We start from the raw sequence: 20,613 nt of genomic DNA, 5'->3' as shown, positions 1-20,613 counted from the left end.
GATAACATTTCATTAACAGAGTCACATAACTTTAAATTTCAACATTTTATAACAATCACATATCTTTAAATTAAAACATTTTATAATATCACATAACTTTAAATTTCAAGATTTTTTAACAAGCAGGAAGGCGAACGGAACGCAAACTTGATTGAATCATTTTGTTTAAATACCCGTGTACTTTTGTTTCGCGAAGCTTGAAAACTTCTATATTGAATCTCATTTACTGACCAAGTTCAATTTAATTTTTCCTCTGTGCGGGTAGTTTCTGTTGTTCCTGCTGCGTACATTAATCACTGTCAGCGGCGCTGTGGCCACCTCATCTTCGTCCGCCGGGGTTCCTGGTATCCCCTGATATACCCTGATATCCCCTAGTATCCCCTGGTATCCCCCAGTTCCTGCCCCTCGCCTCCATGCCGACCGACTCTCGTCTGCATGTGATTTCATTAATTTCGCATTCCAATGCACAACGGCGAAAAGCAGAATTCCATGCCCACTCCACGAGGAAGTGCAAAGTGTTAAACATGTGCGGCGCATAGCTGGCACTTGCATTTATTCATTTTATTCACTTCTCATTTTATTTATTGCTCTCTGCGCTTTGATCAATCAATTCAGCTCCGGGGCTTTGCTCTGCGCCTCTGAAATATTTTAATTGAATGATCAGAATCGGGCTCCTTGCGCCTCTGGGGGCTCGTTGAGATCGAATTAGCCGCCATTATACATGTGGATGATGCAGTGCAGCTATATGAATATACTCGTACATACATATACATACATACATACATCCAAGCGGGTTTAATTGCACGGCAACCATATGAAATCAATCGATGCCAGCGAGGCGCCAGTCTCAATTTCGATTCCCTCAAACGACCGCCTGACCCACTAAAGTCGCCAATCTCGTCGCCACAACCAAATCCACATCCAAATCCACACCAAATTGGGCATCAAGAGCGACAGCAGATCCACGGGCACAAAGACCAGCGGAGTCTGCCTGAAAAGGTAAATATAAAATATTTGCTTATTATTTATATTTGAGATTTATTCGCCGAAAGGCAAACACACGCATCCGACTTCGATTCCGACCTGGCTCCAAAAAACACAGCTGCGACTGCGAATGCTGCTAGGGATGGAAATGTTCGAGAGATCGCATCGCAATATTTCTCACAAAGCGGTATTTTCTTCAGGAAATGATTTACTTTGAATTCCCATATTTTTGCAGCGTACATTATTAGTAGGTTTTATAAAAATAAAGGAAGCAAAAGTAGTGACGTGTTTATATTTCAGAATATAAAAGTACATATGTAGTTACACGCTTCGCCATCACAGTAGTGACTAACTTAAAATTCCAATGAGAATCAGCATTGAAATAATACCACAGCCTATACATATGTACATTCAACTTTTGATAAAATCTTTTAAATTTTTTTGAAATAATCTCATTTCTTGTTGAAGCATTTAGTCGCATGAATGCTTCGTTAAAATAAATAATTTTCTATAACGATTTCTGACAGGATTAAGCCGGAATACTTCCTTTAAAGCCATAAGTTGGTGAACAACTTTAATAGCTATGACTTTAGCCAACTTCCGAATACTTGAGACCGGACTCCTCCAGTTCCAATCACGCTGCCATCCTCAGCCGGCGAGCATGTCACCATCACCTTGTCACCTCTGCCTGGCTAAGTCGGTCGCACATGTCGCCGTTGCCATTTTAGGATTTGTGGCCAAAAAGCGCAGAGCAGCAAAAAACACAAAAAAAACGAAAAAAAATGAAGTGGAAACAAAAATAATACAAATGTGTATGGAGACTATATGCAACATGGCTGCTTATTTTTGGACAGTCGGTAGAAAGTGCCGCCGGCGGCACCGTTAAAATAATGAGCTGCAACAGCGGCACTGTGATTTGTTGTTGCCGCTGCCGTTGTGTACCGCTTTCGATTTTCAGTTTTCCTTTTGCATATCACCATTAGCGTTGACAAGGCAGAACCACAAAAGAAGTCGCCCAAATGCCATGGAAAGTGAGCGCCAGCTGTCGCCAATTTCCGCATTCGGTGGCCACTTCCCCTGGCACATTGCAACAACACCATTCCCTTTGCAATGGTGACCCCGCGCCGGTGAATTCTGTGACCCCGCTTTCATACGGCAACTACGGCTACGTGCAACATGTTGCGAAAGTGAGTCGCACAAAAGGCATGTTTTGCATGTTGCCGGCGCTTTTAATTGACAAACAAATTACAGCCTGCCTGCCTGCCTGTATGCTGTTTGTCTCTTTGGCCAAACCCCTGCAACGGATGACATGTAAGACCAGTGCCGAATGACTAATTGGTCGCCGTAATGGTCAAGCCCGGCCAAGCCAGGTTGGGGCCATTAAAGCAAAGCTCTGCACGGTGGTCAGCCACTCAGAGATTTACGTTATTTTATACAACTAAACTTAAGCGAAATTACACAAAGAAAATATGTGGATTTCTGTTATATTTTGAAAAATTGGCAGCACTGCCAGAGTTGCAGTTCACTAGTAAAGGAAGTAATTGGCATCATTATGGAGTTGCATTTAAAATTCCACAAATTAATTGGCATCATTGACACTTTGAAGCTAGTTTGAGGGGTTTTTTTGGTAAAATATCGTAAAAACTGTTCTTTTAGTGTTTAAATCTGCATATGTCTTTATATAAACCTTATGTTTTCGTTCACAGACTTACGCACTTATATTTGTCTAGTAAGATTTTTGCACAACTTTCACTTTTCTGCCCCACTGTGCCCCACTGCAGTTCGTCAATTCGCCATTCACACACGATTTAGCGTAGTCGCCCCGGGGTTTAAGAGGTCGGCGACGAGGGACATGGTTCGGTTTCTCGGCATCTCGGAAGCGGGGGACACTCATGTGATGAATTTGCCGCCAAGGCGCCGCCGCCACTGACGCTTGGGTGGTCAAAATGGGGCTGGGCGCAACTCCTGCGGCTTAAATGCTTGCCCCAAACAGTACGTTTCGTTGTTGTATACAATCCATTCGATTCCACGGTCGCGACTGGCGAACGACTAAATTATTCATTGCAGGATTTATGCCGCCGGCGGCCTGCAATCACTTTCGCTCATGCTCAAGCTCAAGACTCAAGACCGCCCCAAAAAATCATGAGCTGCTAGCCAGCCGACAACTGGCCAAAATAGTTTGGCCCTCCAGTTGTTTGTTTTGGTCTGAGAGCAGAGCTCGGGCAAACATTTGCCACAATTAATGCACATGACGGCGCTTAAGCTTTGGCTTGACAAATGGAGTCAGTCGCCTACCCCCAGGAATTTGGGTCCACTCTAAAAACATACACAATGAGATTTTTTAAAAACATAAATTACTAAATGATGCGGAATGCATCTACAGAACTTCTGCAATTTGTATGCATACTGAGCAAAGTGTGGGTAACTCATTACGCGGATCCTGGAACCTGCCATCATCAAGCAGCGCGGACACATTTGTTAGCCGGCGTAGTCTGGTAGATGACGCCTCCGTTGCCATTGTTGTCTGCCGTTGATGAGGAGCAGGCGGTGGCAAGGGGACCTGGTGAAGGACAGGATGAGGGGCGACGCCCACCTGGGCTGCCGTTTAATGGGCCAGGCAAATGGGGGCTAGGCTTGGCTCGGTTTGGCTTGGCTCGGCTTGGAGCTGTCATCGTCTGGCATCTGCATCTGCATCTGCGTATCCCCGAGGAACTGGGACTGGTTGGGCCTTATCTGGGCCTGGCCAGAAGCACGCGCCAGGCTGCATTGTCGGACTGACAAGGTGATTTAGAGAGTGGGGCGCGGGGATCTCGCCTTTATTGTTATTGAAAAGCTGGCAGCAGCCACTTCACTCGCGAAAAGGTCGAGGACGTGCAGCTGCCAAGTCGAAATCTTGTTTTTAGACCATAACAATCAATGAGTTACTTTCGTCGATATTGAAAGGAATTCTTGTTAAATATTCCTACTTTCTATAAAAACAAAAACAAGTGACAACTGCGTGGTATAAGGTTTAAAAGTATGTTTCTTTCACTTAACTTAGTGTTTTTGTGTTTCATTACTTCAAATGCTTTTATCTCAGGTTTTTAACAGTCAAAAGGCATCAAAAACTTGATTTAAATTAAAGCGCCAAGCAATTGCTGACCTTTTCAGGCAGTTCTCTTTTTTGTATAGACAACGTAATGGTCCACTAATATAAAAGATTATAACTTCAGTCGATTATTTCGAACTGCCACACATTTGGGCTATCACGGCGGGCAATCGCCTCGCAGTGCCAAAAAATAAGAAAAAAGTTAAAAACCGCAGCGAATCGCGAAGAAACTTAACCCCACCATAATCATAATCAGGCGCTGGCCATTTGCCACAGTCACCCACAAAAGACAACTTCCTCATTGCCGCCAAACGCAGCAGCAGATGCAGAAATCAAAGGATCGCATGTTGCATAAGAGGGCTTCGGGGTGGTGATGATGGTGGTGGTGATGGTGGTGGTGCAACTTAAACAGAGTTTAGCATTAATTTGTGGGCAGCCAATGCATTTCCCGATCGAAATTCAGGCCCAACGCAAAGTTATGAATGAAAACGAAGCGTTACAAAAATAGAAATTGCACTGCGAGCGGGCAAAAATGAAAGAGCGGCCTCTTTGAGGGCAGGAAAATGCAGGAAAATGTTGGAAAATGCAGGCAAATGGGTGGAGGGAAGGAGGGCATTGGATGGCGGGAATCGGGATTGCATATTGTGGGTGATCGCCGCTGTCCGGGGAGGCATGGCAATTGTCTGCGGCTAAAATGAAAGGCATGAGTGCCTGGCAAATGATAGACAGCCGGCTGACTAACTGACTGCCTGACTGACTTCAACTCCATTTGCAATATGCAGTGTGTAGTCTGCAGTCTGCAGTCTACAGTATGCAATATACAATTGCAACATGCAACGGAAGCGCAAAAATAGCAACAAATGCCGGCGTTTACTGAAACCTTTAGCTTGCCATAATTTGTTGAACTTTCAGCGGCGGCGTTTGACTTATTGCCTACCGACTGATTCGCAGTGTGTGGGTGGGTGCTGGGCGCATAAACAAATTGCAATCTAGCGCGGCACAGGATGCAGCTCACCTCCAGCCACCGTTTCCAGCCCATAGCCACCAACCTCCAACCTGCAAGCCACCAAGCCACCAACCACCACCACCCATTGCCAGGCGCCAGCTGCGCCGAGGAGAAAGTGAATGTCTGCTGACGTTTGACAGGTTCATTTGACACAGTCGACCGATGTGAGGGTTCCCAGATGGCCTCACTGAACGTTTTCTAAGCCGATTAAAGATCACTCACATAGCTGCCCTTGTGTCGCATATAACATAGCTACCCACTATAAACTATAGTGGTTATAATTACTAGATATATAGTAGCTCCAGATGCTTCACGCTTCTTGGATATCATTTGACTGCAAATACCACTCCTATTTCCCAAGATAGCTATGGCAAGACCAGCTATCACTTTTTGGCACTTTTCGCATCATTAAAAATGCCAGCGGAAATCAGGTCAGTCGGCAGGCTCACGAATAAATCATGCCACTCGCCATTTGCAACATCAATTGCTAAATGGCCAACGCCCGTTGTGCGCCGGCTGATTTCCGCCTTTGGGCCAGGCCAACTACATTTTAACCCAATTAGAGAACAGGTTCGCACCTCCGCATTAGCCAAAAATATGGAGCAGTCAATGGATCGGCGATCTCGAGATCTTATCAGTGCCAGTGTATTGGATACCAGCATCATCTTGTCAACCAAGCGAGGGCGAATGTTTGGGAAAGTCGTCGGCCTGTCAGCGGCGAGGGAAAAGCGCATTTAATTAACCCGATCTCTCTGGCAATGGGGGACCATAACTCATGAAGGGGCTGGATTGGATGGGTGGAAAGCACACTGCGATAATGGTGACACATGGCAATAAAGATATCCCACATGCAGATCAGATCCAATCCAATACGATGCGATTGATTTAGGTATGAAACCGCCCTGCGGGATTGGAAATCTCTGCGCGATCCCCTGGTGGCGCCACTTGTCGCCGAGCAAGTGGGTCAGTGGTGCTCTCTAGAGTTTTGTGGGCTGCTTACCTGCAAAGAAAGGAAAATGGTGAAACGAGTAAGAAAAGCAATTAGGCAGCAGCAAGAGCTATAAAAGAAGCTTACAGATACTTTGGATCAACTCGACTGAAGACGAATTGGCCAAAATCCAAACATGAGAGTGCACTCAGAAAAATAAAATGTAAATGTTCAATGGGATTATTTAAGGATTATCAGTACTATTACTTATATTTTTAAGATTTTAAAATATTTATTTTGCGTCTATTCTTCATATCTATACTTCTTTGTGTACAAAATTCAAGCGATTTCCCTTGTAAAAAGAAAAAGAAAGAAATCCCGCATTGGACACAGATTATGCTGGCTTGGCCGTAATAAATCGCCCAGAACTGCAGCATCGCCGATGATGTGAAAGCCAATTCAATGGGCGATACAATCTGGAGAACCAGCATGATCTATACGAAGCTTACTAATATCATCGAAAGCAAAGTAATTAAAATTCAAAAGTTAAACGTTTTACGGCCTATTAAAGTTACACGAAATTAAAATTTTATGCTTCGCGCATAGAAATTAACATAATATTCCACAGAGAGGAGCAGACAACAAGAAAAAAAAAACGACACATTAAAATATAATTTTTATGATTCTGCATCTGTTGAATTTAATTGCTTCATTTGCGCCTAAGGTTCGTGTGAGTGAAAAACATTTCTTTCATATCTTTTGCCACACTTTGGGATTTCAGCTGGATAATAATAATTGCCTGTCTTCTGCACTCATAAATTATGCATTTCAATGCAAATGCCAAGGCGACTAATTGGTTTATATAAGCCAAAGTGGCCGAGAGATTGAAAGAGTGTAAGGGGAGTGTATGGCACGGAACAATAACAATAATGGCGTAATGCCAACTGCACGACATTGACAAATAAAAGGAAAGCATGCACTCGGAATAACCAAAATGCCCAAAAAAAAAAAACAAAAACAAAATAAGTAAATAAAGAAGCACATTACGCATACGCCACCGTAGCCACCGAAAGCTGCGATTGCGCAAGCGAGAAAAGGTTAAATAAAGGTTTTACTCCCAGTGTTTACTCTACCCAAATTAGAGCTGCACCTCGGACCGCAATTAGAGGTGCTAATTAGGAGGAGCTGGACACGCTGGTCCAGGTCACTCAACCACTCGAAACACGTCCAACTTCAGTGATAAGCTTCCCGAGCCATTTATGTTTTTTATGCCCGTCGTGTGCTCCGCCTGCTAATGGCCATCGATTTGGATTAATTTGATTTGTTTCGTGTTTGGCGCGCTTTCTGGTTTCGATTTGATTTGTGTCAAACATGATCGGCCAAAAGGTGCCGACAGATATGTCTCTACTTTTCACTTAATTTGTGCCAGTTTTGGCTTCGCATTTCTTTCCCATGTTTGGCAAATGCAAATGAATTCATGAGCATTACGTGCGCGTTTCGCTGAGCATTTTACGATCGCTCATTATGGCATTTGACTTGATTTCTGCTATTGGCAGCATTTTAAAGGTGGGAAATGATTAAAAGGTAACCATTTCAGTAGAGAGTAGTTCGGAATTCCTTTTTGCTGTGTCATCAACTGGGTGTCCCAAGTTTATCAGTTTAATGGAGCAACATGAATTAACGATACACTCCATAATGAATTCAAATGGATCTTGTAAATCAAAATTTCCATCGCCCCGAAAGTGTGATTCTGTAGATAAGACCATTGGAAAACCCACCACTGATAGGGGTCAGATTTATACGCTGGCCATAAAAATGAGTAGAAAAATGTGCCTTAGTCTAAGCTGGCCATTAAGCCGAAATCCGAGATTCGAGATGCGAGACCGCAGCTTTTGGTGCGGCACCTGACTTGAGAGGCGTAACCGTAGTCTTTTTGTTCGTTACTTTTTTTTTTGTTATTTTTTTCGGGTTTCTGCTTTTCTGGGGAGGTCATAAAACCAGGCAATGCCACCAAATAAGACTGTGCAGCCAGTCGAGAAGAGATAAACCTCTGTCGGCCATATCGAGTGGGTGTTGCTCGCTGCTCGGCTTCGAGAGCTCCACAGGCGTGCCAAAGATGAGGAAAATTACTAAAAAAAACTAAGCTCGATCTTGCATTCGATGGGAGGGGGCGTGGCACTCGCATGCGCGCCTTGTTTGTGGCCTACGTGTTATCACGACCAAGTCTTTGGGGCTCTTTCACTTTTTTTTTTCGACCACATCCATGCTAGCATGTCCGCACAATTTGTAGCCCATGGATATATTGGCTCGGTGTAATCGTTCAGTAATCGCTGCGAAATGAATGTAGGAAATCCATCCGCCAGAGAACTTGAGCCACAGTTCGGATTACAACAAATGAGCGTTGTAACCTTAGACTTGACTGGGTATCATTAAAATCATACGCCACGTTGGCCATTGCCAGTCGAAAGGCCGAAAATAATGTTGTTAAATACAAATTCATTTAAATTACAAAGCGTCAGCGACATACAAATGAGTTTGAAGCCCCAGATCGAAGGTGAAGGTGAAGGCTGGGCACAGTGGAAAAAAAAAGCAGTACTTCATAGGATAAAGCGAAAATAGTCTTAAACTTCAAATAAACCTCACTTTAAGTTGAAAATAAAATCCATTATATATATAGTTAAATATTTCCTAATTGTGGAAACCCCTTTTAACTAATCACATAATTCTTTCAGTGCCTTCGTTAGCTGAAACTGGCCAAATAGTCAAACTATTGGGCACGGAATGGTCACGCTGATTGCCATTTTTTAATGAGCCCACAAGGCGTGGCGTTAATTTTCCGAGCAAATACGCGTATTGGGAAACTGGTGCACAGGTCATGGGCCTCGAAGCCAAACCGACGATGTTCATTCGAATTAATTAGAGCGGCGGTACCTAAAGCAAACTCATAAATTCCAAACCATTCGAGTATACATCCATGTACTATATCTATATGTATGTACACACTCGTGTGTGTTTGACCCAGCCCCCTGAACAAGCGAGTCTTTGTAATTTTTGACATGATATGCCGCACAGATTGTGCTGGAAATTAATAAGAGGAGAGAACGAGCCGCGATCATCGTGATGATCATTGTTGAGTCGAGAGTCCATGACGATGATCTTCACTGCATCACTGCAGCACTGCAGCACTGGAGAACAAGTTGCCGCACTGGAAGGAGGATGGCACACTGGATACTATGGACTGCAAACTGCAGCAGGCCAAGAGATTCCAGACGACAACGAGTTTTTCCGATTTTTCATTTTCCGATGCAGCAGGCGCAATCAGTGCTCATGATCTGTACATTAGCGTCGTGTATTGATCACGCAGATTGCTCAAACACCAGACACACACACACACACACACACATCAACAACCAGTTTTCACTTGAAATATGGATTTTTGGGCAGACGCCACCTTGCATACTCGAAAATTTGTGGCACTTTTCTATAAAAGTAATGGGTAAGCTATATGAGAAACATATTAATAGCTAACTAAAAGTTCAGTTGGAAAGAGTCATTACTCTATTAAAGTTTAAACATGCTTGCTACAGCACTTGCCTTTGAATAACGGGTATCGGATAGTCGAGTAAGTTGAATGAAGCGTTCTCTATTGTTTTAATGTGGAAATCATGCAAATGCACCTATACTGGCATTTAGCAGGTGGGCGTGAGTGCGAGGGGAGTGGCCGAAAAACTGGAAACTCGACTTCGAACAACATGAAGATGTATGCTTATGATCGGCGTCTTCTGCAGGTGATCATGAATCAATGATCGATAAGTGAGCACACTTTAAAATTTGATTGGAAAATTAAACTGATAAGTTGACTAGTGTGACTTTTACATGTTTTAAAACCTTGTTTATGATGATCAAAATTAAACTGCTTACTCATACAATGTCATAATTGCTGTCATGAAAAAGGAATTTTCCACAGCGCTAAGATCGGTTACCAAATAAAACTTAACACGTTTTTTTTTTTTTTTTGGTTATTATGCCTCGTTTAAAGTTCTTATGTAAGCAACTTTTGTATTTGGCTTGAGCAAAGTTCAGATTCTCGCTTCTCATTGTTTGCTTTTCACAGCTGCTCACGTTTTCCACTCGCTCTCTTTCAATTTTGTTGAACTTTTGTGCTAAACAAAAAAAAAAAAAATAAAAACGAAATTAAAATAACAAACCTGTTCAGCAGCATATTTTTAGAGCTTTTTCGGCTCAGAGAATTTTGCATTTGTTCGTTTTGTAGAGCTTAGTAAACACAATTCTAACGCAATTTGTTTTGTATGTGGCTCTGACTTTTTGTTGCCAAACAGCTGTGTTTGCCCATGTTTGGCCAAAGGTAAACAATTTTTGTGGCCATATGAATACTTAAACAATACTTAAACAATGTCCAGACGAGTTGGCTTTGTTTGATTGGCAAACGAAAAATGAGAAATCTGCGACAATGTGACTAACATTTGCGCAGAAAGATTGCATTTTGCGATTGGAATTTCGAGTCACTCCACATGGGATGTGTAAATTTATAAATTTTTTATTGTTTTACGTATGCATTTTACAACTTTAAATCGCGGCAGAGACTCAATGTAAAACAGTCGCTGACATTTGAAGGTTGGCCTCTCAAAAAACTTCGTTACACCCAACTGCTTGGTATTTATATGTGTGTGAGTACAGTGCGTTTCAGAACTGTAAGGCAGTTGGAAGTTTCAATGCCATGGATCAATGTCAGCTCTGTGCCGACTTTAAGTGGTTACAGCAATATTTTAATTATTATAATGGGGCGAATGGGTGCAAAAGTAGTTTTGTGCGATAGCCCATTGAAATACTTAGTTGGAAAGCGAGTCGTTTATAAAATTACGTTGCTATTGTATGGAAATTATGTACATAAACTTCCACCATTTGAATTCACTTTCGAAACAACAAAAGAGAGAACTAAAGGCAATGCGGAAATTTTTCGCAATAATAGTGAACGATACGCTTCAAAACGAAATGCGTTTTCACTTATCCAATTTAGCTATTTTTGGCATTTATTTCATAGCGACCTAAGCCAATCGAATTTTTTTACACTTCAAATGAGCAATTAAAAAAAAGAACAAAAATATACACAAGTACTTTAAGGCGCAATTAAAGACTTGAGCAATAAAAGCTTTTCTATTAGTCACTCTGATGGAGGTAAAAGTTATATAGCGCTTCAGGTTTTCCAAAAGGTGTTCGTTCACCAAAGGTGTTCACTAATGATAGTTATGACCTTGACTCCAGCTATAAGCCGCCCCCTGCTGTTGGCCGAAATGCGGCCGGGAAAGTTAGTGATACCACCAGGCACTTGGCTCCCGCTGATTTTGTGTTTTGCCATTTGCAATGACCCAATTCCGTTGACCGAAACCACGAAATGGGGGATAATTAATCAATAAATAGAGCTTCAGTTTCACTCGCCAAATGAGAATGGGAAATATGGATGTGTACCACGATTGAGTAAACGAACAAAAAACTGCTATTGTTCTTCTACAAAACGAGGGAGAACGCTGTAGTCGAGTGTTGCGACTATTAGATACCCATCACTTATATAATAAGGCGTTAGAAAGATATAAAAAGCAATTAGATTTCAAATGGAGAAATGCAATGCTTTAGTAAAATCTATGTTTAACAACTAAATCTGCCTCAGTGCATAGAACTATTTGGAAATACCCAAGCATGTATTTCGTGTATTTCTCTCAGTGTCTTCCGAGTAATAATCGCTTAGCATTAATGCAAATCGTGGCCATTATGTCAGAGATCGCCGATTGCAGTCGATGAAAGCGAAAGTGTGTCAGCGGGATGGGTTTTATAGGTGGCCATTAAGAGCAACTGAGACAGATGGAGATGGAGACAGGGACAGAGACATCGGCGAAGCGTGACAGATTCTCTGCAGGTCGTTGCCCACAAGTGCGAGCGAGAGCGACGATCAATGCTCTGCGCATGCGTGCCCAGTGAATGCCCAGTGAAATGGAATGGAAAAGTGGGAGGGAGAAAGGTGCGGCTCGTGAGGTGAGGGAGCCCGGCAGCCCGGTTGACTGCAGTGACTACTTTCACTAGGAACCATAGCTCGCAAATAACTGTCAACCGTTTTTCGTTTTGCGGTCTGCACTCGAACACAACCGAAAAAGACGATGCACGTGTGCTCTCGCTCTGAACAGAACTTTTCGTTTCTCTTTGTTTTGGTTTTCGGTCAACAGTTCTCAGTCGCGTTGTTCTTGTTATGCTCACTCAACAACAACTCAGAGAGAGCGGGCCAACTGAACGCTCGCTCGATGAGGGTCAGCAGAAGAGCGAAAAAACGAAAGGCTCATCGCAAACGGTCTTTTGTCTTCCGTGCAAACAAACCATTGCAACAATTTTAAGTTAAAATTTTTAACATATTTATTAGATAGATAGATATAACTTTAAATTTAGTACTTATTCAGTGTTTAGCTTTACAGGTAGTAGCGAATTAACATTAACATTAACAAATGCAAAAAATCTTCGCTCGTTGCAAAACGGTCAGCGATGAGCAGAGCAAAAGAGAAACACGAAATTGTGTTTTTGGTTGAGCACCGTGCATTCGTTCAAGAGACACTGGAAAACGGTTCTTGTCTGACTATTTGCGCATGTGGTGCGCAAAAAACAGTTATTTGGTGACTGCAAGAAACGGTCAACTGTTATTTGCGAGCTCTGCTAGGAACGCAAGACCCAAACAAACACAAAAAAAAAGAAAGAAAAAAGCTCGATAACATAACTTTTCACAGCTCTCTTTTTAATTCAACATGACTCACGATCATCAGGCAGTTTCTATCGATCAGTACGTTAGCTACCTATATAAAATCAAGTACCCATATATACGATTATGTAGGTTCTAAGCGGCTTAAGTGCATGTCATAGGTACAATATCCATAGCCCGCCCCCTCATTCCCAGAGGTGGGCGTAAATTGCCGAAGCAAATGGCATTTCTGCAAGGAAGTTGTAAATCTGCTGCCAAATAGAATTGTGAGCGGCAAAAGCGTTCATTAAACTCCAGGTACCACTGCAACATAAAAAAAGGAAATATGACAGGCCGTCAGATATCTATACCCTTCTCGAAAATATGCATTTCAAAGATATTTCCCTAATAAAAGAAGTAAAAATATAGAAAGCACTGTTCCTAATGCAAATATATTATAGATTGCAAAAAAGTACACCATCCTTAGTATGCTACCATGCTTGCTATCATCAAACTGTTTTTTTTAAATAAATGCCTAATTTAATGCTTAATTACCATAAAACGCATTACATGTGCTTTTTCAGGCGAACAAGCAATCCATAAACTTTTATGTGCTGTTTATTATTAATTAGAACTTTTAATCAATAAATTTATTCAGAGTATAAAGTTTACTACTTCCTAACGCCCATTTGGGTTAGGGTATATCGCCAGACAGACTCCTCAAACTTCATTGAGAAAAACCTTTTGGGACGTGCGTGCACAATACTCGGGTTTTACGACCTTCTGCAACGCCCACAACACAAGCCGTTGCACTGAGAGAAATGCAATTAGAGAGCCGTCGAGGCACTGGGTGCTGAGAGGAGAGGACTTCCACAAACGTCGTCAGACGTCAGACAAACGCCGACTGGCGGCCCACACACAGATCACTTGAGGTCTGGTCTGGTTCTGGTTCTGGGATATGACTTCAGCTTCAACTTCAGCTTCAACTTCAGCTTCAACTTCAACTTCAGCTCCAACTCCAAAATCCCAGAGTCTGGTTGCAGGCAATTAGGGGGCAAGACTTATAGCCCCGTCGCAGTGGTGCCAACTTGGCTATGTGCTGGTTTAGCTGGGTTACTACAAGTATTTTCTATTTAAAGAATATCAAAATACCTTAGTTCTGGAATGACACTATCATTTTAAAGATACACGGAATTTCTATACATACTTATAATTCTTTAAGAAAGTATCTGTATCTAGCATATGACTTGGCCATTTCCTGCGATCTGCGACAACACACCAACTGGGTGAGGTAATGGCATTAACATCCAATTGGCCAATGAACCCGCCGATTATGAAACCGAACTCCATGCCAGCGGTTAATTAGATGAACTTCGTCAATTGCTTGTAATTGGGACCTTTTGCCCTGCGGCTGCGGAAGTGGAGCACTGCAAAACTGACCCCTAAACTTTTGGGAATTTCAATTGGCAGCCACGCACATGTCACAAATGTGTGCTTACATATGTACGAACAGGTCTGCGGTGCTGGCCTTGTCGGCTTTATCAAAAAGTCAATAAATACCTGCGGCGAAATCTTATCAACGCCTTAGCCCCACTACCATCGATATCTATTAGTATTTGTTGAATAAACCAAATATGAAAGCCATGTCAGCCAAATAAATGTCACAAGAGAATCGACAACGAACCGCAGGGCCCCCAAAAAGGTTTCCTCAGATCACAATCTTTAACAATATCGAATGAACAGACTCCCGTGGTGTTTGTGGTTACCAGAGGTAATTCAAAGACTTGACCTGAACCCCGCCCCCTTGCCCCTACATACATACATATGTACACTTGTGTCCACAGATGAAAATTTCTTATTGCCCGTTTTGTTTGTTTGTCTGAAATTGAAGTCGCTGTCGTTGAAGAGGCAAACAAACACGCAGACACACAGACACACAGATACACAGACATAAAGGGCAAAAGAAGACGTACTGGTGACATTTGATAGTGCATGCGGTCAACTGACGGACGGCGATATCTTTCGGCGTGTTCTATTTATAGGTCGATGCAATCGGTAATATCCTGGACATGCCGACAGCAGATGGAGTCACGTTTGGTGGCCGCGCCAAATGCCAGCCACTTGCACAATCGCCTCTGGCTTATGAGTTTGCCATCTAAGCTGGTGGGATCAGCGGAACAAACCTATAAAGGTCCCTGTTCCCCCCGATCACCCATACATGCATGACATGATTCATTCGCCCTACTCATGGGAATGCTCGTATAATTGATATAACAGAGGCCACTGGTTGAATTCGCCGTGTCCGTTATCAATAATTGACGCACCATCTTAACCCGTTTAAAACTATTTTATTCGTTCATTTTTCTGAAGCTAGCTTACAAAAAGTTTAAACTTATTTGAAGGTATCATCTTTTCTATTTACAAATTGACTAGAACAGAATTTCTATAATGAAACATTTACAAACCACTTTAAAAATGTTATTAGCACCTGTTATAATAATCCTTTTTTATGCTTAAATAGATTGAAATGTTCACTTCAATATTACTTTTGTTAAATTTTGGCTTTCTTGGAATTTTTAGATTCTTGTAAGTTTTGAACACTTCTTTGGCCCACCATGGGTTAACTAACAGAGCTATTCACAGCGCTGTTGTGCTAGGGGCGGTGTTATCTAACATCCGCTGTTAGCGGGCGTGCAATAGTAATAAAACAAGTCAACAAAAGAAACGCAGCGTCAAGACTTATGACTAATGCACTAATTGAATGAAAGCTTTCGACGAGAAGGAAAACAAATGCAACCAACATGTGCCCCCCAAAGTGGCAAGCAAATCGGCGTTACAAATTAAGTGGGTCAGCAAACCGCGAATGGTGGCAGCCAAAACATAAATTGCAAATCCGAAGACAGACCTTTTTCTTGGCCACACTTGTATGGTAATGTGGGTCAAAATGGCCCGAAATTATGTATTATCATTAAATTTCATTACAACCGACTTTTCGAGCGCTTAAATAATGTCGAAAAAAGTTTCGGACTGCGCAAAAGCGGAATGCAAAAACAAAGCGAACCCGTTACACCGCAATTCACGCAATGCCACCGCCACTCAGTGGGTTGTTATTTTATTTTTCCCCCCACTTTTTGTACAGTTATGGGAACGGAACGGAATGGAGCCGTCGAGCCACCAAATGCATTGGCCCCAGTCCCCGTCCCAGTCCCAGCACCAGCCCCCAATCCCCAATCCTCCCATTCCATCGCCATCCCCCAACCCGACGAGCCAAAGAAAGCCAACTTGATGGTCTGTTCTTGTACGCAAGTCCATATTCGGAGTTCGGAGTTCTTGGAGAATGCGTAGAGTCTTCACACAGGAAAAAATACATACATATCAATATTTTATGTATATTGTATATATTATTAATAATTAGTCAAGGAAGTAAAATCGCCAACACCCATTTTTAACCCAGCCCATTGTAAAGTGCGAAATAATAAGATTCCTATTACTATTCAATACCCTCAAATGCTTTTGAAATGCAATGCCCCATTATTGTGGCTCAATAGCTCAAATACCAAAATACTACTCATTCTCCGTGATTGATAAGTGATTTTTCCTCAGTGCAACTCCCCAGCCCGCTGAGTCATGTCATTTCTGCACGCAGAAGTTCAGTGATCCCGCTCGCTTACCAAAAAAGTCCTCCCATCTCTCCGAGGTGTCCGAATCGGATTCTATGTCCATCTTGGTCTCCTCCGGCTGCTTGATTTACGATTTACGATTTCCGAGTGCGTCTGGTTTGGTTTTGGTTTTAGTTTTGGCCAGATCTTTTTCCACTCTCCTGATCTGGCTCTAAATTTAGACGGCGATTGCAGAGCAACTGACACTGAAGGAGGTCGTTATTATCGCGACTGCTTTGGCTGCTGCATTAGATACGGCCGCAGCAGATACAGTATCTAAAACGGGCCAATTGTGGGCAAATGACTTCACCCGGAGCAGAAAGCCGAGCGGAAAGGCAAAGCTCAATCAATGGCTAGCCGATAAGATAAGCACTCGATTTAACTTTAAACACTGGCACCGAACTGTGCGATTTTCTTTTCCGTTTGTTTGTCGTATATGGATTTTTTTTTCGCAGTTTCGAGTACGAGTATCTGGCTTTATTCACCACTAGTTGGCGATATCTTATCGCGGTCTACGAAGCTCCAGGGTAAGGCAAATATCCAGCAGGTACGGAGGCATTGTGGACAACAGCTGGTCACCAGCGATACGGAATGAGAATAACGCGAATGTATCTCAACGTTGCGCTCGGTTCTCGGAACTTTTGGATGACTAAACCGGCTTGCGAACTTGTGTCTCTGGGGTTGTGGCTTTTATTTGATTACTTTTTATTTGGGCTTAGAACAAATTGTGGGAATTTTCCTAAACCGGTGGTCAAACGATCAATGATTAAAATTAATGGGCTCTTCACTTGCTATTTGCGAAACCGAAAACAAAACGAAAACACAAATTGCAGATACGAGTATCTCGCGCTTCGCTGATTTTCCAGTTTCTCCCGTGAAAATCACCTTCGCACCGTTACTTCTAATTGCGGCAAATAGAAAACACTCTCGTCTCACAGATACGACTGCACTTGCAGATACACTTGTGTATTTTCAGATATAATTTTTGATTTTTTCTTCCGATATTTTTCTTTTCTTTGAATTTTTTTTCTTTCCTTGACGGGTAGGGGGCGATACACTGGCACACACACGCTCATTTGCTGGAACAGCTCGAGGGCTCCAGGAACGACATATCCAGCGCGCGTCTCAGAGTGAACTGACTTACTTGAAAGGCACTCAAGTCGGAACAGCCGAATGTATCTGTATCTCAACGTTGTGCTTCGGATACAAGTTCTCTCTGGTGCTCACAGTACTACAACCGATTTGAAGATCGCAAAGAGTTGTATGTACGTTCGAAGACGTTCGAAGACGTTCGATGCCCAACATGCAACCAGTGGAACCAACTGCAACTCCTAGCAGTCGTGGGTGCACGATCGACAGCACCACCAGGTTGAAATGATGACCCATTCGTTGTACATCTCGACTGGAAAGAGGAAAATATATATATATTGTATATTAGGATCAACATAATCCAAAACTCCATTTCCCTACTTACTTATGCTTATCAAACATCCTAGCAGGAGGTGCAGAGGTTCCAACAAGAGCAAGTAGAAGAACACTATAAATGCGACGAGAACAGCCAGGGACACAATACCTATCAAAAAGGACAGGAGCATGGCCCAGCACATATCCTGTTGAGCAGCGATTGGATATGGTTACAAGTTCAATTTAGTAACATATTCACTCACCCACATGGTGCCGAAGAGAAGAAGTATTTTGGCGAGGGCATTGACAATGCCAAAGACCATTGCCAAAATCACAAGCAATAGTTCCTCATTGCCCTTGACCAGCTCGAATAGACCCACAGAGAAGACCATTATGGCCACAAGCATCCCCGTAAAGCCAATGAAGATGCAGCCCATGTAGAGCGACAAATAGCCGCAACACAAACGCAGACACATTTCGATGTTTCCTCTGTGTTTTGACTAGAAATCACAAGCACATATTTTACTGGAATTTTGAGATAAACTTTGGTTATCAAATTGGGCACTGCTTACATAGACATAAAATTACATATTTGATTATATATAAGATGGTTGCAAGTAATCAAAAAAGCAACAGATATTCATATGAACAAATGTGTTATTAATTGAATTTAATTGTTTAATAGTCCTTTTTAAGGTATTATCCTTGGCTAAATTATTCCCAAATTTATTTCAAACGAAGGTCGTTTTTCAAATTTCGGCGCTTCACCGATCAGCTGTTTCAGCGTCAGCGATTGGCACTTATCGATAACCAGTGTGGAGTTGACCAAACTATCGTTTCCAATTAGCATTCTTCTAATCGAGGAATTAAGTAAATAATGGATATAACAGCGCCTCCAAGCAAACGTGCTCGGAAATCACCACGTCTGGATGAAGACATCACTGGCATACGGGCCATCCTCTCCGATGAGTTCGACGAGGACATTGCGCTCATCAAGGCGCACAGTTGCCAGTTGGAGACGAAGCAACAGCTCCAGGCGGTCATCCAGGAGCTCTCCCAGAAATTGCCCCACTTTCAGCACCTGAAGCGCGTCCAGGATCGCAGCGTACTCATCTGTCCCAGCTCAGAGCTCGGAGTATCGCAAAGCCTCGAACAGCACCTGGAACAGTTCGCTTTTTCGGAGCACGTGCTCCGTGCTTTGTGCCAGGGTGTCCGGGTGGTGGAGGTGCCAGAACGAATGCCTCGGCTGCGGGTGCAGTACGAAAAGACCCTTAAGCACTGGCCCTGCAAGTTTCATCCCAATCACTACTCGGAGTCACTGAGGAATGGCAGCAACTTCAGCTCCGCACAACGCACATTTCACAAAAGGATGGGCCAATTGCTTCTGCGGCTCTCACGGGATGTCAATGCCAACCGGCCGGTGGGCATCTGCGTGGATCCGCGAGAACCGAGCATAGTTTCTATTGCTGGAACCGGTGAAGCTTGTAAGCCACACGAGCACTGCTGCATGATGCTCGTCGATTTTGTGGCTCGCAGTCAAGAAGGCGGCGCCACACAAACGGAGGTGATATTCACCGAAGATTCAAAGGAGGAGACCACATTGCGGGGTATTCCTAAAGCCTACTACGATTACCTGATGAACAACGAAGACTGCAAAGACCTGACATTCGGGGCGGAAAAGTCGAGAGAATGTAAAGAAGCTAACCCAAGTCAAGGAGCAGACAACCTGGCCAAATTCGGACCCTATCTGTGCACCGGCTACGATGTCTATCTGCTGCAGGAACCCTGCCTAATGTGTTCCATGGCCCTGGTACATAGCAGAGCGAAAAGAGTATTTTTCGTTAAGAACTCTGAAAACGGAGCTTTAGCCACGAGGTTCCAGTTGCATTCGGTGCGGGAACTCAACCATCACTACGAAGTGTTTCAGTTCACAACCGAAAAGGACGAAGACTTGACGTAACGTTTAACAAACCTTGGTTTTAATAAAGGATTTATAGGATATCTTCGATTTTCGGCGTTGTTTTGGCCGTCGACTGGCGGGTGGGCGTGGACAGGATACCCAGCAACTGGCAATCTGCCTCCAGAATGGTAATGTCCTTGGACGAACCCAGGAACTTGGTGGACAGCTCCAAGTCCTTGATGCGCAGTCGGACACGGGCTCCTCGTACGTAGTCGCTAAAATAAAAGAGTGGTTCATTGGATAAAGCGGACAGGGGATTTGAGTGAACTCACCTGGCATTGCGAGCTGGACGACTGCAGACGCAGTGGAACTTCCAGCCAAAGTCTATGTAGAGATCATCGCCCACCACATGGAAGATCTTGCCACTGACCACCTTGCCCTCAGCGTTGCCCAGCTGCTCCAGAAATCAACAGGTTATTACATAAACAATGGGATTATTTAAATCAAGTACCCACATCTATTAACTTGGAGTTGCGCAGCAGGGAGGCGAAGGTCTGGTTGTCCTCCGGCAGCTGTGGGGGCGTGGCAGGAGCCGTGTACTTGTCGAAGGCACGGGCGAATCCTCCCTTGCTGCTACCAATCTCCGCTGTTTCCGTATTCACTACGGGAGTAGCTGCCTCCGCCGGTTTTTCTGTGTCCCCGCTGAGAAACCGAATGGCCATTGGCATACGAGCTCGACAGGTTAATGAAGCCATCGGTACACCGGATCTACTTAGTTTTTGCAACAGCGACATGGTTTTAATTTATTATTTACTAAGAATATCCACAAGAAACCAAAAACCCAAGTGGAAAACCAAAGAAGAAGAGCAGCATCGATAGACCGCAAATCGATAATTCGCCGCTGCGTC

The 20,613-nt window shown here is 43.3% G+C and overlaps 4 protein-coding genes across 7 annotated transcripts in view; 1 reads left to right on the top strand and 3 right to left on the bottom strand.

Annotated features, from left to right (window-relative positions):
* LOC120444784 (myosin-M heavy chain) overlaps window positions 1-16,955 on the bottom strand; it is a 44,690-nt gene extending 27,735 nt beyond the window's left edge. For all 3 annotated transcript variants that reach the window (XR_005615711.1, XM_039624723.1, XM_039624726.2), the window contains exon 1: window positions 16,414-16,955. Coding sequence is in view for 2 of the 3 variants with exons in the window: in XM_039624723.1 (XP_039480657.1) it covers window positions 16,414-16,465 (52 nt within the window). In the remaining variant the exon portion in view is untranslated. The remainder of the gene's footprint in view (window positions 1-16,413) is intronic.
* A 378-nt stretch (window positions 16,956-17,333) lies between these two features.
* Window positions 17,334-18,392, bottom strand: LOC120444785. Of its 2 annotated transcripts, XM_039624727.2 has the most exons (3): window positions 18,069-18,387; window positions 17,876-18,011; window positions 17,334-17,803 (listed from the first exon to the last, which is right to left on the bottom strand). In XM_039624727.2, the coding sequence occupies exons 1-3, from the start codon at window positions 18,279-18,281 to the stop codon at window positions 17,733-17,735; spliced, it is 420 nt and encodes a 139-aa protein (XP_039480661.1). In that variant the 5' UTR covers window positions 18,282-18,387; the 3' UTR covers window positions 17,334-17,732. The 2 variants fall into 2 exon arrangements, with proteins under 2 accessions (XP_039480661.1, XP_039480662.1); XM_039624728.2 differs by lacking the exon at window positions 17,334-17,803 and having other exon boundaries at window positions 17,878-18,011; window positions 18,073-18,392.
* Window positions 18,393-18,626: 234 nt separating this feature from the next.
* LOC120445797 (probable inactive tRNA-specific adenosine deaminase-like protein 3) lies at window positions 18,627-19,811 on the top strand. Its single transcript, XM_039626408.2, has one exon. The coding sequence runs from the start codon at window positions 18,683-18,685 to the stop codon at window positions 19,763-19,765; it is 1,083 nt and encodes a 360-aa protein (XP_039482342.1). The 5' UTR covers window positions 18,627-18,682; the 3' UTR covers window positions 19,766-19,811.
* On the bottom strand, window positions 19,763-20,579 carry LOC120445799 (28S ribosomal protein S28, mitochondrial). Its single transcript, XM_039626411.1, has 3 exons — window positions 20,221-20,579; window positions 20,038-20,159; window positions 19,763-19,980 (listed from the first exon to the last, which is right to left on the bottom strand). The coding sequence occupies exons 1-3, from the start codon at window positions 20,497-20,499 to the stop codon at window positions 19,797-19,799; spliced, it is 585 nt and encodes a 194-aa protein (XP_039482345.1). The 5' UTR covers window positions 20,500-20,579; the 3' UTR covers window positions 19,763-19,796.
* Window positions 20,580-20,613: the final 34 nt, after the last annotated feature.

The sequence above is a fragment of the Drosophila santomea genome, chromosome 2R (genome assembly GCF_016746245.2).
Source record: "Drosophila santomea strain STO CAGO 1482 chromosome 2R, Prin_Dsan_1.1, whole genome shotgun sequence".
Lineage (NCBI taxonomy): Eukaryota > Metazoa > Arthropoda > Insecta > Diptera > Drosophilidae > Drosophila > Drosophila santomea.
The sequence above is the reverse complement of the archived record's forward strand: the minus strand, read 5'-3'. Positions and strand labels throughout refer to the sequence as shown.

What these genes read in the sequence shown, in the direction of transcription:
- LOC120445799 (XM_039626411.1), bottom strand. Translation starts at nt 20,499, where the DNA reads ATGTCGCTGTTGCAAAAACTAAGTAGATCCGGTGTACCGATGGCTTCA. An exon ending in GCAACTCCAAGTTAATAGAT is followed by an intron (nt 20,160 to 20,220) that starts GTGGGTACTTGA and finishes TTTCTGGAGCAG; the next exon opens with CTGGGCAACGCTGAGGGCAA. An exon ending in CGTCCAGCTCGCAATGCCAG is followed by an intron (nt 19,981 to 20,037) that starts GTGAGTTCACTC and finishes CTTTTATTTTAG; the next exon opens with CGACTACGTACGAGGAGCCC.
- LOC120445797 (XM_039626408.2), top strand. Translation starts at nt 18,683, where the DNA reads ATGGATATAACAGCGCCTCCAAGCAAACGTGCTCGGAAATCACCACGT.
- LOC120444785 (XM_039624727.2), bottom strand. Translation starts at nt 18,281, where the DNA reads ATGTGTCTGCGTTTGTGTTGCGGCTATTTGTCGCTCTACATGGGCTGC. An exon ending in TTCTCTTCGGCACCATGTGG is followed by an intron (nt 18,012 to 18,068) that starts GTGAGTGAATAT and finishes GCTGCTCAACAG; the next exon opens with GATATGTGCTGGGCCATGCT. An exon ending in AGGATGTTTGATAAGCATAA is followed by an intron (nt 17,804 to 17,875) that starts GTAAGTAGGGAA and finishes TCCTCTTTCCAG; the next exon opens with TCGAGATGTACAACGAATGG.